The 19,185-nt window shown below is 41.9% G+C and overlaps 1 protein-coding gene across 1 annotated transcript in view; it reads right to left on the bottom strand.

The window, feature by feature from the left end:
- The window catches only part of ephx4 (epoxide hydrolase 4), a 59,425-nt gene extending 56,475 nt beyond the window's left edge, over positions 1-2,950 (bottom strand). The window contains exon 1 of the mRNA XM_070886600.1: positions 2,708-2,950. Within this exon, the coding sequence (XP_070742701.1) occupies positions 2,708-2,950 (243 nt within the window). The remainder of the gene's footprint in view (positions 1-2,707) is intronic.
- Between the last annotated feature and the right edge of the window lie 16,235 nt (positions 2,951-19,185).

Here is a 19,185-nt window from a genome sequence, read left to right as displayed (position 1 = left end):
TTGGTTTCTCCAGGATTCTCATTTCTATACATTTCAGATATTCCCTTTTATCTTCTACCTGCTCATCATTTTGGCTCTGTTCTCTTTTTCTCAGAGATCATTGCCCATGTCTCTGGTATCTCTGTGCATGCTGCAGGTTTCATTTTTCCTCCTACCCATTATTTACAACAGCAACTTACACTAATTCAGTGCATTGATTGTAGCAAAACCTCCCTTGGCGCTCAACAAGAGCAGTATCAATAAAACATTTTTGGCACCAAGCCACAGACTGGAAAGATCAGGACAAATGAACAATAGCTTGGTCAAAGAGGTAGGTTTTGAGGAGCATCATAAAAGCAGAGGAAAAGATAGAGGCGGAGAGGTATAAGAAGGGAATTCCAGTACTTGGGGCCAAGGTAACTGAAAGCACGACTACCAATAATGGAGTGTTAAACTCGGTTAAAATTAAATTAAAATTTAGACCGGTTATCCCTGCAAGTTCTCCCCAGCTATTCCTTGTTCACTTTGTGTCGCTGAAATTCGCCCTGCGCTCAGACCCCTCACTTCAAAAAATGCCCCCTCTCTTAGCTGCGTGATGTCTTGTCTCCAGCCCTCTTTCTACATGTCTCTTAAGACTCATCCCTGATAGTTACATATCTGCTTCAAATCTAACTCCCACTGGATCATTACACCCCCATCATCATTAATGCTCTCAGTCTTAAGGATGGATTATCCAAACATCCTCTAGTGGTGTATACTTTTCACTAGCACCGATTTTGACAGGATAGCTCAAATTCCACAGCATTTCTTGTTGGTGGAACAGGGGGGCAAAGAGGACACAGCGCAGCAGCACTGATGCATGTAATAGCCGAGGGAGGGTTTGAAGTGGACAGAGCGGATAGGTCACCTGAAGCAGCTATTGGGAGAGGTAAGGCAATCTGAAACAGAGACTTAGCACAGTACAGGAAGAAGAAACATAAGGTGAAGATAATAGCACAGCATAGCAGATGGATTCATCTATTAGATATCAAAAAATTGGCAGCTGCTTCTTAAGAAGCATGCACTGAGCAAAGTATGTAGGAAATGTAGCAGCTTCTGACAGAATAACAGTAATCTATCACAGACTTTTCAACACCATTCTGTTCTCCAATTTTCCTATCTTGTGCATGTATGACATCAAAAGATAATGAGCATTTCAGTCATTTTTCAACAACACAAAACACATTGCAGTTTAATCAGATGTCAGTCCATATTCAAACAAAATATGCTAAAATGCTCATTATAACAAAAATGCATTAAAAGACTTGACAAGATCCCCAATATTAAATTATTGTAGTTTTCTCAACGTATTTTACTTGTTTACAGTTAAATTATAAGAAATGAGATGACAGAGAACTGGCTGCATCCTTTAAATTAATCGACAGATGTGTACTATGTTGGCTGTTAGATGTAGCATTAGATATTGTAAGTCCCAATCAATCTGAAACCCAAGAGTCAAATACATATTTTGCAACTGTTTTGTTACAGCCAAGATATGAGTTATCACTGCAGCACTAACTATTGCACCCTTTTAACAGTTAAAACCATAATTAATACAACTTCAAAGTATTGTACACTGCAAAAACACATTTTGATGAGGCATACATTACTAAATGAGATGTACCTTTTACAGGGCGTTCTGTTAAACAGAACTCCCGTTGAAATACATGATGGGCAGGAAAACTACCCTAGTATCATCGGGTTTCAAACTGTCATTGGGCTGTCTTGCTAATATATGGAAGCAACTATAAATATTTATATTTAAAAAAAAACTTGCGTGATGATTTTCCGAGGTGGGGGAGGGGGGGGGGGTCCAGTAGCATTGCTTTAAAGATCAGGGGAGCAAACTAAAGGGGTTTTGAAATTCTGTGTTTGGGTCAAAAAAGGAGGTATTATTATAATAATGTTGTGCTACATGGGACTTTCTTGCTTTGAGGCACTTTTGAAATTATTATTCCAGCAGCGTGTTCGTCAAGGCACAGCTCGAGGTGACCCTGCAGTGGGAGAACGTGCTTGGCAGGCAAAGGCTCTACTTTCTGAAAACGGTAGAGTTTTAAGTTCGATGACTGCGGGTCGGAGATGACTGCGGGCAATCGTGAACAGCCATCATTATTTTGCATTTATAGAGAATGGGGCGGGGGGAATCGAAATGATTCATATCAAAATATTTATCCTGTAAGCATTATTCAATGAATGAGTCAGTTCTAAAAAAAAAACACGCTTGTTTGATTTTGGAGGTGCCCAGATCCAAGTTGATCGAGGAGCTGTCCTCGATTTCAGCACTTTGTCGCTCAGCCTTGCTGATGATAAACACGCCTGCCCAATCGCTGTCTTGCAACCGGGAGAAATATTAATCTGTCGCATGGACTGCAGTGAACATCGCACTGTTCGTGGACAGGGGCGGCCCACCGATCTCACAACACTGTACTCAAAAATCAGAAACACGTTTGCTTGAGCACGATCTGAAGGTCTGATGTTGTACAACAGTTCAGCCCCCGCTTCCCAGTCGGTGTTAATACATCAAATGCAGGCCTCTTGCTGGTGAGTGAGATACAAGAACAAACAAACAGTGTGCGTGGGGCGAATGGCGAAAATAAATACAGAACAAGAATTATTTAAAAACAGCAGCCCGCCGTTCTACCAAAGCCCCAGATCCGCCTGCACCCGGCAGCAGCGCCCCAGCGCTTACCTTGATCCGCACATAACAGTGTGTTCCCAAGGACGTGTCGTTTAAGCAGGCGGGCAGGTTTTCGCGGACAACCCACTGAAAGCTTTCTGCTGGCTTCCTGATTATGTGCCACAAAAGTTTCAGCAAGACCAGGCAGGCACAGAGCCCGCAGAAACTATAAGTGAGAGCCCAGAAGAGGAGGTTCTTGATTTTCACAATGAGTCGAGTTGTAAACATCAGGAAGTCACAGGGCGGTTTCACCATAGTCCGACTGGGAACGAGAGATTCCCCCTCGACCTGACAGCTCTCGCTGCGATGTTATCAAGGCTCGCTCATTCACTCCGCCAGATTCCGCCTCAGTGAGCCTGTGCCAAGGAAGATTCTTAAACTGAAGTCATGGAAACCACTAGAGATCGCAACGTCAAAGATTACGCATACGTAAAACGTCCTGCTTTAAAAAAAACGATGTGTTATCGTTTTCATTGGTCGGAGCGATGTCAGGAATCGGAAATAACCCAAAAACACGTCCAACATCTGTGCAGTGACACAAACGCGGGGTGAAACATCATGGTTAAATAGCACAGGTACAGGCATAGACGCCATGGCGATAGAAGTCATCACAGAGTATAAAATATATATTCCCACAGTAAATGTAGGGTAACAGCTGTGCTACATTGTTAAAAAGGCTCCAATAATCTAGTAAAATAGTATTATCATAAGCATCTTGTTTAAGGGTCACATTTGCCCAAAGTGGCCAGGTTCACAATTAATAAGGCCCTCCTACTGGGACAAACCTTCACCAAACGCAGTCAAGCTTCAATGCCAAAAAAAAGCGCCGGGCTAATTCCAGGCATTGGAGGTCATGTGAATAAGTAATCAGGAGAGGGGACGAGGAGAGAGGAAAAGTTGATATATTCTGCAATTTTTCATTAATTACGTTTGGGGATTAGGGAATATTTCGAGAAAACGTTCCTTCAGATGCTTAAACCATATATATGAGGAAAGGTCACCAACCTGAAACGTTAACTCTTTTTCTCTCTCATAGAAACATAGAAAATAGGTGCAGGAGCAGGCCATTCAGCCCTTCTAGCCTGCACCGCCATTCAATGAGTTCATGGCTGAACATGAAACTTCAGTACCCCCTTCCTGCTTTCTCGCCATACCCCTTGATCCCCCGAGTAGTAAGGACTTCATCTAACTCCCTTTTGAATATATTTAGTGAATTGGCCTCAACTACTTTCTGTGGTAGAGAATTCCACAGGTTCACCACTCTCTGGGTGAAGAAGTTTCTCCTCATCTCGGTCCTAAATGGCTTACCCCTTATCCTTAGACTATGACCCCTGGTTCTGGACTTCCCCAACATTGGGAACATTCTTCCTGCATCTAACCTGTCTAAACCCGTCAGAATTTTAAACGTTTCTATGAGGTCCCCTCTCATTCTTCTGAACTCCAGTGAATACAAGCCCAGTTGATCCAGTCTTTCTTGATAGGTCAGTCCCACCATCCCGGGAATCAGTCTGGTGAATCTTCGTTGCACTCCCTCAATAGCAAGAATGTCCTTCCTCAAGTTAGGAGACCAAAACTGTACACAATACTCCAGGTGTGGCCTCACCAAGGCCCTGTACAACTGTAGCAACACCTCCCTGCCCCTGTACTCAAATCCCCTCGCTATGAAGGCCAACATGCCATTTGCTTTCTTAACTGCCTGCTGTACCTGCATGCCAACCTTCAATGACTGATGTACCATGACACCCAGGTCTCGTTGCACCTTCCCTTTTCCTAATCTGTCACCATTCAGATAATAGTCTGTCTCTCTGTTTTTACCACCAAAGTGGATAACCTCACATTTATCCACATTATACTTCATCTGCCATGCATTTGTCCACTCACCTAACCTATCCAAGTCACTCTGCAGCCTCATAGCATCCTCCTCGCAGCTCACACTGCCACCCAACTTAGTGTCATCCACTAATTTGGAGATACTACATTTAATCCCCTCGTCTAAATCATTAATGTACAATGTAAACAGCTGGGGCCCCAGCACAGAACCTTGTGGTACCCCACTAGTCACTGCCTGCCATTCTGAAAAGTACCCATTTACTCCTACTCTTTGCTGCCTGTCTGACAACCAGTTCTCAATCCACGTCAGCACACTACCCCCAATCTCATGTGCTTTAACTTTGCACATTAATCTCTTGTGTGGGACCTTGTCGAAAGCCTTCTGAAAGTCCAAATATACCACATCAACTGGTTCTCCTTTGTCCACTTTACTGGAAACATCCTCAAAAAATTCCAGAAGATTTGTCAAGCATGATTTCCCTTTCACAAATCCATGCTGACTTGGACCTATCATGTCACCATTTTCCAAATGCGCTGCTATGACATCCTTAATAATTGATTCCATCATTTTACCCACTACTGAGGTCAGGCTGACCGGTCTATAATTCCCTGTTTTCTCTCTCCCTCCTTTTTTAAAAAGTGGGGTTACATTGGCTACCCTCCACTCGATAGGAACTGATCCAGAGTCAATGGAATGTTGGAAAATGACTGTCAATGCATCCGCTATTTCCAAGGCCACCTCCTTAAGTACTCTGGGATGCAGTCCATCAGGCCCTGGGGATTTATCGGCCTTCAATCCCATCAATTTCCCCAACACAATTTCCCGACTAATAAAGATTTCCCTCAGTTCCTCCTCCTTACTAGACCCTCTGACCCCTTTTATATCCGGAAGGTTGTTTGTGTCCTCCTTAGTGAATACTGAACCAAAGTACTTGTTCAATTGGTCTGCCATTTCTTTGTTCCCCGTTATGACTTCCCCTGATTCTGACTGCAGGGTACCTACGTTTGTCTTTACTAACCTTTTTCTCTTTACATATCAATAGAAACTTTTGCAATCCGCCTTAATGTTCCCTGCAAGCTTCTTCTCGTACTCCATTTTCCCTGCCCTAATCAAACCCTTTGTCCTCCTCTGCTGAGTTCTAAATTTCTCCCAGTCCCCGGGTTCGCTGCTATTTCTGGCCAATTTGTATGCCACTTCCTTGGCTTTAATACTATCCCTGATTTCCCTAGATAGCCACGGTTGAGCCACCTTCCCTTTTTTATTTTTACGCCAGACAGGAATGTACAATTTTTGTAATTCATCTATGCGGTCTCTAAATGTCTGCCTGCTCTGCGGAGTATTTCCAGCATTTTGTGTTTTTATTTTATTCTAAATAGATGAAGGATGAGGTCCATGACAGGAAAGACTACACGGCCTATTAAGGTCGCCAATTCTGCTTGGACGTATTGCTGGAGGCCTCCAACCACCTCACCTAATCACCCTCGCGGCACATTGCTTTTCCCCGCCAATTAAAAAGTGAACAGACTCTCCATTGGCCGATTGGATGATTCTTGACTGAATCAAACAAGCCCCACCCACCACCACCTCGAATATTTTTACAATAAACCAAAGTATTAAAAGAAAATGAAAAAAAAAATCATGATCATGTAATTTCTCTATAAAGTTGCTGGAAACAATAGCCCGGAGATTGATGGTTAATTCCTGGAGACTCCAGGACAATCCTGCAATTAACTGGACCAGCCACATAAATACTATGGCCAAAAGAGGTATTCTGCAGCACGTGACTCACCTCCCGACTCTAAAGCCTTTCCACTATCTACAAGGCACAGGTCAGGAGCCTGGATGAGTGCAGCTTCAACAACACTCAAGAAGCTCGACACCATCCAGGACAAAATAGCCCACTTGATCGGCACCCCATCCACTCTCATAAATTTTCACTCCCTCCACCACTGGCACACCCTGGCTGCAGTGTGTACCATCTACAAGATGTACTTCTGCAACTCGCCAAGATTTCTTCAACAGCACCTCCCAAATCCACGACCTCTACCATCTAAAAGGGCAAGGGTACACCATCACCCCCAAGTCACATACCATCCTGACGTGGAAATATATCGCCGTTCCTTCATCGTTGCTGGGTCAAAATCCTGGACTCCCTACCCAGAACTGTGGGAGCACCTTCACCACACGGACTGCAGTGGCTCACCACCACCTTCTCAGGGGCAAGTAGAGATGGGCAATAAGTGCAACGTTAATATATATATTTTTAAAATTTATTTTTGTCCATCCATTCAGTTGCATTATTTCTAAGAAGCACAGTGATGCATTGCTGCTTCAGTGTCATGCTATTCAATTTGTTCAACCTGCCATTTTGACAAGTTGGCTACGACTCAGAGATTACTCTAATACTTTACTGGAAGTGGCAATTGCATTTGGGTACTTAAGAAAACCTATGAATGACTGTTGATCTAATGTAATTATGACAAATGCAATTGCCTTTTGTTTCAGGCTTTATGCCAGAAAACAGTTTTCATAATTCCGGCTATTAGGGAAATTTTAATATATCAACCAGCAAAAAAGGTAGATCAATTGTAAAACTGTAGCACATTTCACAGATGGAGCAAGCCCATTTGAAGTCCATGTACAGTAAGTAATGTATATTATTTTATGTATCAAAGAGAACAGTGAAGTGAACACTTTTATAATATACTATTCATTTATTCCTTTTATAATAATAACTAAACCATCTTGTTTTAGAGCCCAAGTTGTGGCTTCAGTGTATACTTCATCACTACTTGGCTACATAGGATACATTCTAATAGCTGGTATAAAGAATAGCAGCTTGCTGTTGCCATCCCTGGATCTCAGTATTGGTTATCTAGATATTGGACAGGTTAATGCACAATGCAGATTGTAGGGGGATGGGTGATCTGCTCAAGAGTGTCCAGTGACATTGAAGCAGAGAAAACCATCTAGTGCCAAAACCCCAAAAACATGACAGCCAAGGTTCTACTTATCCTCACTTTCTATTCCACTGGCTTTTACATCTACCAGATAATTTCCCACTATTTTGCCATTGATGGCTTAAACTCAACAGCAAGCACGTATTCCCCTCCTCTTCCATATTTGCTTTAAATAGGAAATACTTCCTTATGATTCCTTTGTTCGATCTTCCACCATCCCCATTTCTGGCTCCCCTTCTCCTGGAAGTTCTCTATGAAACCATAACAAAGGAATACCTATCTAGTATCCACTTGCCGCACCATTGTATGGCATTCCAAACACTCCTTTCAAGAGACATCAAGTACTTCATGTAGTAGACTGCATTTTCAGCTCACTGGCTGGTCAGAGGAGACTAAACAGAGTTAGACTAACCACTTTGTCAAACACCTTTTTTTGTGTGCAAGTGTAATCTTGATCTTGCTGTTGTTTTCCACTTCAACTTCTATTTCCAAACCAATCTTTGTATCCTACGCTGTTCTAACGAAGCTCAACAAAGTGAAGAAACACTATCTCACCTTTCTCCTTCCTATTCTACAGCTGTTGTAAATTCCTGGATTCTTTTACTTCAATCTGGTTCAGTAAAATTACTGAGTCGAATACCTCTTGTGCTTTGAACAAAGCAGTCTTTATTACCGGCCAGTAAGACCTATCAGACAGAAGATATACTCTCTGGATAGAGCGTACACACTCCCTACGGATAGGTGAAGTTACATCGTAAAGCGTCAACAGTTATACAGTTTTGAAATCAGATAACAAAATACAAATGGATTGACAGTCTAACTCAGCCACTCATTAGTCAATCTATATGAGATGTTCTTCTTGAAAGCTCAAGCATTGCCTCTAAATGTTTCAATCTAATGGTGTGACTATTAACTGAGACCTTGCAATTCTGCAGATTTATTTCATTGGCAGGAGTAGTGACTTGAAACCTTGAGACAGACTGTTAGCTATGCTGATGTTGCACTATTTGCAATCTGACATTCTCCCAGCTATTCTTCCATGGCTTACACATTTTCATATATCCCGTTTACTTTACTGTCCTTAATTCCATATATTCCGTTCAGATATCCACATTGTCTGGTCTGAATATTGACTTTTGCAACTTTAGGCATAAGGATGCATTTATACAAATTATGCATTGGTGAGAAGTGGTTTCAGCTTTAGACAAACCCTAACACAGTGTAAAATGAATGTTAAGGCTTGAACAGACTGAAGCTTTGCTCATATCAGGCAAGGGCCTGACTTCAGGTTCAGGCTGCATTAATACGTGGCTTGAGGAGTGGTGTAGAAGGGAGAGATTCAAATTCCTGGGATATTGGAAGCGGTCCTGGGGGAGGTGGGAGCAGTACAAACCGGACGGTCTGCACCCGAGCAGGATTGGAACATAAGAACATAACATAAGAACATAAGAATTAGGAACAGGAGGAGGCCATCTAGCCACTCGAGCCTGCTCTGCCATTCAATAAGATCATGGCTGATCTGGCCGTGGACTCAGCTCCACTTACCCGCCCGCTCCCCGTAACCCTTAATTCCCTTATTGGTTAAAAATCTATCTATCTGTGACTTGAATACATTCAATGAGCTAGCCTCAACTGCTTCCTTGGGCAGAGAATTCCACAGATTCATAACCCTCTGGGAGAAGAAATTCCTTCTCAACTCGGTTTTAAATTGGCTCCCCTGTATTTTGAGGCTGTGCCCCCTAGTTCTAGTCTCCCCGACCAGTGAAAACAACCTCTCTGCCTCGATCTTGTCTATCCCTTTCATTATTTTAAAAACTGACTGCAAAAGCTTCTATAGATATGTGAAGAGAAAAAGATTAGTAAAAACAAACGTAGGTCCCTTGCAGTCAGATTCAGGTGAATTTATAATGGAAAACAAAGAAATGGTGGATCAGTTAAACAAATACTTTGGTTCTGTCTTCACGAAGGAAGACACAAATAACCTTCTGGAAATATTAGGGGACCGAGGGTCTAGTGAGAAGGAGGAACTGAAGGAAACCCTTATTAGGCGGGGAAATTGTGTTAGGGAAATTGATGGGATTGAAGGCCTGATAGTCTGAATCCCAGAATACTTAAGGAAGTAGCCCTAGAAATAGTGGATGCATTGGTGATCATTTTCCAACAGTCTATCGACTCTGGATCGGTTCCTATGGACTGGAAGGTAGCTAATGGAACACCACTTTTTAAGAAAGGTGGGAGAGAGAAAATGGGTAATTATAGACCGGTTAGCCTGACATCAGTAGTGGGGAAAATGTTGGAATCAATTATTAAAGATGAAATAGCAGCACGTTTGGAAAGCAATGACAGGATCGGTCCAAGTTAGCATGGATTTATGAAAGGGAAATTCTGCTTGGCAAATCTTCTAAAATTTTTTGAGGATGTAACTGGTAGAGTGGACAAGGGAGAACCAGTGGATGTGGTGTATTTGGACTTTCAAAAGGCTTTTGACAAGGTCCCACACAAGACATTGGTGTGCAAAATTAAAGCACATGTTATTGGGGGTAATGTACTGACGTGGATAGAGAACTGGTTGGCAGATAGGAAGCAGAGAGTTGGGATAAATGGGTCCATTTCAGAATGGCAGACAGTGACTAGTAGGGTACCGCAGGGCTGAGTGCTGGGACCCCAGCTATTTACAATATACATTAATGATTTAGATGAAGGAATTGAGTGTAATGTCTCCAAGTTTGCAGATGACACTAAGCTAGGTGGCAGTGTAAGCTATGAGGATGACGCTAAAAGGCTGCAGGGTGACTTGGACAGGTTAGGTGAGTGGGCAAACACGTGGCAGATGCAGTATAATGTGGATAAAGGTTATCCACTTTGGTGGCAAAAACATGAAGGCAGAATATTATCTGAATGGCGACAATTAAGAAAAGGAGGGGTGCAGCGAGATCTGGGTGTCATGGTACATCAGACATTGAAAGATGGCATGCAGGTTCAGCAGGCGGTGAAGGCGGCAAATGGTATGTTGACTTCATAGCTAGGGGATTTGAGTATAGCAGGGTGGTCCTACTGAAATTGTATAGGGCCTTAGTGAGGTCTCACCTGGAATATTGTGTTCGGTTTTGGTCTCCTAATCTGAGGAAGGACGTTCTTGCTATTGAGGGAGTGCAGCAAAGGTTCACCAGACTGATTTCCGGGATGGCAGGACTGACATATGAGGAGAGACTGGATCGACTGGGCCTTTATGCACTGGAGTTTAAAAAGATGAGACGGGATCTCATAGAAACATAAAATTCTGACAGGACTGGACAGGTTAGATGCAGGAAGAATGTTCCCAATGTTGGGGAAGTCCAGAACCAGGGGACATAGTCGAAGGATAAGGGCGAAGCCATTTGGGACTGAGATGAGGAAAAACTTCTTCACTTAGAGAGTTGTTAACCTATGGAATTCCCTACCGCAGAGAGTTGTTGAATATATCCAATGAACTGGCATCAAGAGGGAGTTAGATATGGCTCTTACAGCTAAAGGGATCAAGGGGTATGGAGAGAAAGCAGGAAAGGGGTACTGAGGGAGTGATCTGCCATTATCATAGTGAATGGTGGTGCAGGCTCGAAGGGTCAAATGGCCTACTCCTGCACCTATTTTCTATGTTCCAATGTAACTACAGAATCTCTGCTGCAAACCAAATTGCATGCTGCTCAATCCCGAGCGGAGGAGTTTTTTTCCTTTTCAGTCGCCAAAAAATGCCTTCTTCTACTTCCAATACTTTAACAAGTGAGAGGTAGGTGGAAAGTGGGCAGAAAAATTCCTTCTCGTTACTTCAAAGCTTGACTTTCCAAATGCTCTCCTTCACGATTTGCAGCTTATCAAAATACTGCATATTCTTAACTATTAAAGTCTCACATTTCCATTACTTCATTCCCCACCACGTTTTCTTGTTTCCCAATGTCTCGACAAATCAATTTCAAGATCCTTATCTTCACATTTCAATGCCTCCATATCCTTGCCCCAATCTCAGTGATCTCTTCCAGTCATCTGTCCTGATCACTACCTTTCACTCCTCTTAACACTGGTCTAATTGTTTACAATTTATTTTGCTCCCACCACAAGTAGGCACCCATTTTACCACATGTCCCTGCAGAGGTGCGAATTTCAGGTTGTTGAATGGGAGAAAGACTCAAGTGCCATTGTACATGAATCTATGAGGGTTTATAACCAGTGCCATGAGGCTATTGCAAAAGTAAATACGATGTTTTGCCTGTGTGAGAATATTCAGCTAAAGCTTGCGTGGGAAGGTGCAGTGGGCTAGGAACCGTGTCAGCTGTGGCTAAGTGGGTAGCACACTCACCTCTCAGTCCAAAGGTTGTGAGTTCAAGTCCCGTTCTAGGGACTTGAGCACATAAATCTAGGTTGACACACCAGTGCAGTGCTGAGGGAGTGCTGCACTGTCGGAGGTGCTGTCTTTCAGATGAGACTTAAATTAAGTGTTGCTCATTAGGTACTTCATTAGCTGTAAAGGACTTTGAGATGTCCGGTGGTCGTGAAAGGTGCTATATAAAATGTAAGTCTTTCTTTAACAGACACACTGGTGGATAATGCATAATTAAGGAAGAGACTTCGGACCTGCCAGTTTCTGAGTGATAGATGACTGACCAGCTACAAAAATTTGTGCTGGGAGATGAGGTGTTGGGACCAATTCATAAAAATTACATGGCCTAAAGTATTAGGCTGCAGATAGAGAACGATCTGATTCGACACTTTGTAAATCAAAGTGTGGGGGAACAAGAAGAGACAGAACTGGTGACAAAAGCTGACACAGTCACATACCCATGGGAAGAAGAAGAAAAAAAAAAGAGTCACCACCTAAGTGGCGAACTGTGGGAATCCTCCATGGAATTGGCACAGTTCCCCAGACAGAGCACTAGTGTATCATTGTGATTGCTGGGTCAGGTTGGCTCATGGCAGAAAGTAACGAGATATCCTCTGGTCATGAAATGTTGCTGCTTTGTTGCTTTTGAAGTCTGCCACAAATAAAGCTTGCACTGATTTTAATACAGCATGTATATCTGCAGTCAAGTCTGAGTCGACAGGCCTGAACCGAAATTATTTCTAGAGACACAGCAATTATTATTTGACTAATGGGATGTGAGGGGGGGGGGATGGGGGGTTATATAATGGGAAGCCGATCCACAATGTCAGTTTTACCCCTGGCCAGTAAATTGAAAATCTACCCCTCATCATACCAATGCACCACATTACTGGCTAGACATATAAATAAACTATAAAAAGCAGACAAAGATGCAGCTCCAAGGAACAAACATACAAGTAATAATCAGACACCCTTAAAGCAGCACTTCATTTTAGTGCTACAGTTTATTACAGAATAAATGTAACAAAACATTTAGTAATAGAACAATGACCTAATTTGCAAAACAAAGTGGTAATTCTAAGTGGGACACAAGTAAAATTACACAGCTACACCATCACATTTGTATTATATTTTTTTTTTAAAAAGCTATTGAAAAATTTGGGACAAAACATCACCAGTTCATCCTTGAAGTCAACAGTGTGATACGTTCAGTGCTTCATTCTACACTGGAGTACAAAATCACAAGCTAAATTTGTGATATGTACATATTTACTGGAGTTTTTTTTTAAATATACATGGATCAACTTCAGAGTAAATGATAGATTCCACAACATCCAACAGTTTCAAGTGAAGTACATTCAGCTGTTAGACAAATTGAATTTCTATGTGGAAATGGTTAACATTGCAAAACATTTTGAAGAATTAATAGAAATTGAAGACCAAAAATACTGACAAAACCAGAACAGGAATCATCCAGTAATAGGAAAGATGTAGGTTTAAAAAAAAATGAACACTTTTCTTGGTGCAACTAAAGTTTGACTATATATAATTTTCTCAATAACCTCATATAATGCCAGAGGTGTCCCATCAGGTTTTGTCTTCTACCGAGTTTATCTGCATCCATGTACAAAACTATACCATAATATCCATTGAAGTGACAGTTGTGCACTAAACTCCCCCGCTCAACACACATACTGCAAATTAGAAGAGATGAGAACCAGAGTTGCGGGGAGGGCCACAGGAAAAAAAAGCATTTGCAATAGAAGACACAAGGTCATGAAAAAAAAATTCTCTCCTTCCAAAAAGCAAAAATAACAATGAAACATTGCACTTTGAAGATGAAACTTCAACATTTACAACATAGACCATTGCAACTAGCTTTTGAATAGGCAAATTCTTTGTTTGTTTATCTAGTTGCAAGCAACTTCAAATAAGTTGCCAGTTCCAAAGCAGTAAAACTAGGAAAGTGCAAACCGTGGAAAAACATAACCTAATTACAGAAAATAGCATGAACATCATTCAGAAACATTTTAAAAGAAAATCTACTTATTACATGTCTGTTAGTGAGTGTGAAAAGAAAAATCATGGAACTTTTATTTATTAACTCTGGACAATTTTAATGCCAAGATCAAAATGTTAGGGTAGAAATAAGCACATGATGACTCTTTCCCTATTGTAATCATCAACTTGTTCCAGTATTCTGATTTTCTAAGTTAACTTGGAACATTATTTTTTGCCTTTTCAATTCTCTTCCAATACCAGTATTTGAAAGTACATCATTGCAGTAAACCAGCTTATCTGCATCTGTATTTCAGAAGTTTTGCAACTGCAGTTAGCTGTAGGGCACTTGTGCAAATGAATGAAATTTTCACTTATGTTATCATTTATTTTTATACCTTATCTCTGACTACACAATTCATAATTTTTTTTAAATTTTTTTGATTCGAGTATTCGAAACTCAGTCTTGGGATAGGGTTACCCCATATATAAATTTGCTTTACCAACTGGGAACTACAGTCCCCAAACAGTTTGCCCACATAACGATAACTGCACAATGTATTTCATTTATGGGAAGAGCTTTGGAATATTTGAGAGATGCAAAAAAAGTGCTATGTAAGTGCAATTTCTTTCATTTTCCTCTGTATACAAGGAACATTCCAATAAGCAATTGGTGGTCACGCTCATGCAAGGGTCTGTTAATACTCAGGTGGTATCCAGAATTTACTTCAAAGACTGCAAACTCAAAACCTGTCCATTCAGATCATTTCAACCATCACACAGATAGGATATTTATTTTTGCATGACCGGAGTCCAAATCATTGTTAAGATTTCTCAAAGATTTTCTTCAAATGTTGCCATAATATCACTCTGTAAATTCATGTCAATGGTAGTTGCCATCTGTAAAGAAATGGAGATAAATGTTGTTCAAACTTGTGAAGCAAATCTAATTCTCAATTTTTGAAAGGGGAAAAACACTTGTATATAAATCAAAGAATCTGTTTGAAAATTTCAGGGGAGAAACTGAATAGGTTGAAACTCCTGCAAGAGAGAAAAATAAGTTTGAATTTCCAAGAACCAGTTTAAATTAATTAGTGGTAAAGAAATATTATTTAGAAGCTATTTACAAAGCATTGGCTTAGTTGTTAAAGTTGTCATAATGGGCCAAAAATTACGATCGGAGGCTTCCCGCGGGCAGATGCTTCTGACCGAAATTTATTTTTACGAAAGTACCTGGTAGTCCCAGAGGAACGAACACTTGTGCTCAGAGGTCTAAATGCGCAGCCCAGAGCAGAGATCCACGCATCCCAGGAACGCAAACGCTTCCTGGGATCACATGGGCCTGGACCACCAATCACAATGTTCTGTGTTCTCATTCATAATAATGGGAGCTCGAGCTCCCATTACTATCAATGAGAATACCCCTAAAAACAAACCAAAAAAAATAAAAAAACACTTTTTAAAAAAGTAATAGAAATTAAATTAAATTCAAAGTTTTATTAAAAATTTTTTTTTTGAAATTTAAAAGTTTTAATATTGTTAAGCATAAACTTTTCATGTGCAGGGTTTTTAAAATATGAAAATAATAACACTTAATTTTTCTATCTTTTAAAACTCTTACAATGGTAAAAGCAAACTTAAGAGTTTGAAGGACATTTGCTGGGCAAGAGTTGTACAAATAGCCCAAATCTCGGCCCACGAAGGGCCTTCTCCTGGGGAGGCGCACGATCTGTCAAAAGAAATTGAGAGAGATTGCAAGTGCCGGATTTAGGCACATGCGCTTCGCATGCCTAAACCTGGAATTTGCAGGGCCTCTTTCGGAACATGCGCACCCCGTACGCATCTGGAGAGGCCGCAATTTATGGCCCGTTATTTCATCCACTTAGGCAGAAGGATGGCTACTGCAAAGATATAACTATATGGCTGGTAAATTTGCTTCAGATTTTAAACAGTAAAATTAAGTTCATATGGAATACTCTACCACTTTCAAATGCTGGAGGTGATCCTATGAAGGTATAGATTTTTTTTTAAAATTCGTTGCCAATCTTTCCAATTCTTTGTCAAATCACAAACGCCAGAGGTCACCTTGCACAAATCAAGGATCACTCTGCGCCAATGCTCTTAGCCAAAAGGCCTAGAGCCACTGCACCGTTCCTGGAAGTACTGCAATACCAGGTTCGTGCCATGGAGGTGGATGGGTCAGGCCCCCCACCCACCTCCTATGAAGGTATAGATTATGTTCAGTAACCAAAAGCAATTTTCAGACAGGATTATTCCATTTATTTTCCTGGGCATGTTACAAGTTTATCTAAATCTTAAGGCTAGGATGGACACTCAAAGTTATGAGGAGTTGGAAATTACCCATGAGAATGATCTAAGATAAGAGAGTCAAAATAATCTGAGATAAAGTTAGAAAAGACCTAAAAGAGTTCAAAGACAAAGAAGATTCCTTGTTGAGAAAACACAATCTGGTCAATATGGGAGCAATCCTTGATTGGTCATTTTTCGCTTTCATTCTTTGAGAATACCAAGATGATAAAAGCTGAATATTTGTCTTTCCCCGCCTCCCCTCTCCCCTTGTCTCTATTACCCAGAAAGGTGCCATGAAATAAGTTACCAGAAAAGGCCACTGAAAGTGGCGGCATGGATAGGTTCAATGTACAACTGCTTGGGTGTTTGGAGAGTAAGAAAATGTATTAAAATGTGTAGGTGGAGTTTACATTAAATTTAAAAAATAATTGGTTTAAGATAATTTAGCCTTTTCCTAAAAAGTCACTCTCTTGTCTCCCAACCCATTATATTGTATTATAGCAGCAACATTGGAGCATTTCTTAATAAATGCAAAGAAGCAATTCACTCAGCGTCTCTCTCTAATTGCTGATTCAACTGCTAGGACACAGATGAATGGTTCTTACTGTGAATGAAGGGGGAAAAACTCGTGGTTGCCACCAGAGTGACCGGGGTAAACATTTGCGCTGGGGGCTGGAGATTTTTAGCGCAGCGCTAACTTACCATGTAACGCCCTCCTGGTGGTGTTAGTGGAGGCATCCGACATGAATTTCCCTTCTAGGAGTGGCGTTGCAGCCTCTTACAGCCTTTGGAAGTGAGGCTATGGAGTTTGCAATGAATTGTGGTCAATTAAAATTAGGGATGGGCAATAAATGCTGGCTTTCCTCAGTTCTGCCCCCATCCCAGGAATAAATATTAACAAAAGGCTATGAATTAAAGAGGCAATGTGTTCAAAACTAATAAAAATTAAAATCGTGAAAAAATGCGTTTTTCAGTCCTTACTGCCTTTAAAAAGTAAACATTGAAATTAAGTCCCAGTCTTGAGCTCTTAAAGTTGGATTGTCTAGCACACCTAAAAAAAATGGGAAAAGTGTTTCATCACTAACACAAATGGCTCTGCAAGTCAGGGAAGGGGCACCCAGGGTCTTGCACCCAACTTTGTGCAGGGGGTCAACACTGCAAGAGAGGTCCTCTACCCACAGAGGCCAGAAGGCCCTCCAGAAATAACGATGTTGGACCAGATGCCAGCAGTGTCGCCCCCATGACCTGGCTTCAGTACCTAAAGAAGCTTCATGACTTTAGACCACTGGTCAAGAGCCGGCTTCAACCAACTGCACCACCAGTGTCACACACTGCTCGATGCACGACCACCCCCCAACCTCACAAACAATCTCTACCAATCATGAGGCACATCTCCCATTCCTAGTTTCACCTCACCCCCTTGGAGGAGACAGTGCAGGCCATTTTTGGCAGGGGCATGGTTGAGCCGTTGGCCAACGGCAGGGCAGAAAGGATACAAGATGCTGGTATCCTCATATGTTACCCTACTTCTGGCATGCGCCTCTCTTTCCTGCCCTCCCCTCACCACAACTCCACCCTTGTGCCTTCCTCATTTCACACAACCAAGAAATGCAGCCTGCCCAGCCAGTGGTTGGCCAAGGAGGAGGGAGAGGAGAATGAAAATGATGATTTGACATTCCCAGTTACCAGCTCCTTAAGGTCGACCAGCAAGGCCATTTGCAGTGACCCCCACTGAAAGATAGCAGCCTTCCACCAGCCATGCTGCAGCCACTGGGGTAGCACTGCGTGACATCAGTAGGATAGGCAAAGGCACACACAAGACAGACAGTCACGAAGGGAATGCATAAGGATGATGAGTTGATTTCTTAATGACATATTGGATGGATAGATGTATAAAGTTGGATTGGAAAGTTTGCTTTGTGGTGGCTTTTACTTCAGCACTGTGGCCGAGAGGACAGATGGAAGGTAAGGTGTGGGACGAATGTTGAAAGGAGAATTGGGATTGTGGTCACTGGTACTGCAGGTGGATGATTCCATCCCGGATATCCTGGCCAGAAAGGGGCTGTCTGGGTTGCAGCTTTCCATCTGCGTCCTCCTCCTCGGCTTGTTCCTCTTCCCTTTGTGAGTAGATGATGTAAATCTGAAATGACAGCATAAAAATGCTGGAAATACTCAGCTGATCAGGCAGCACCTTGATCCGAGATGTGAACTCTGTTTCTCTCTCCACGGATGTTGCCTGACCTGCTGAGTATTTGCAGCATTTTCTGTCTTCTCAGAGGCTTTCTTTATCATCCGAGGCCTTGCAAGCATCCAGCAACACTCCCTACACACTTAAAACTTTTAACATCTATTGCAGCAAACCACTATTAAATAAAATCAAAAAAACAGTTCAAAAGTTAAATGCAAACTTACCTGAAAGATGTGCATGTCCCTTTAAGAGGTGCTGACAGCACCTCTGTCAGTCTGCTTGCACATTAAGTTTACCTGGCGTGCTTAGAACCCAGCGCTGAACGCAGTGTTAGGGTGGAAGTCTGCAGTGATGACGTTAAGTCGGTGGACGTCGCCACTCAATCATTGTTTTTCAGGGCACTAGTTAAGAACGCTAGTGCATCGAAAATGGATGACACCACCATGGGACCCGACACCGCTGGTGGAAGAGCAGCTTAATGCCACGCTAATGGGTGGCGCCAAGGTAGGAATGTCTCCCTCGAAGAATATAACGTGTGCGTGGCTTTTACTACTGGGTGGAAACTGCTTCTTAGAAATAGATAAATCACAAAAACTACCCCCTTGAGCATGGTACAATTTATAGATCAAGTATTTAGTTACTGTTGTGGAATAAATAGCAACACATTGTTAGTTTGTTGGAAAGAATTCTCTTGGGCTACTTACTGCTTCTCTTCTTCGACGCTCTTGCTCCCTTTTCCTGGCCAGCTCTCTTCCTTTATCCAGTGATTCTTGCTGCGCCTTGTGCTCTTCTTGCATTTTCTGCTCAGCCCGGTTTTCACAGACCTCATCTTGGGCTCCTAGAGTGTGT

Source organism: Pristiophorus japonicus, chromosome 8 (genome assembly GCF_044704955.1).
Source record: "Pristiophorus japonicus isolate sPriJap1 chromosome 8, sPriJap1.hap1, whole genome shotgun sequence".
Taxonomy (NCBI): Eukaryota; Metazoa; Chordata; class Chondrichthyes; family Pristiophoridae; genus Pristiophorus; species Pristiophorus japonicus.
Note: the sequence above shows the minus strand (reverse complement) of the source record. Positions and strands in the feature narration are given on the sequence as shown.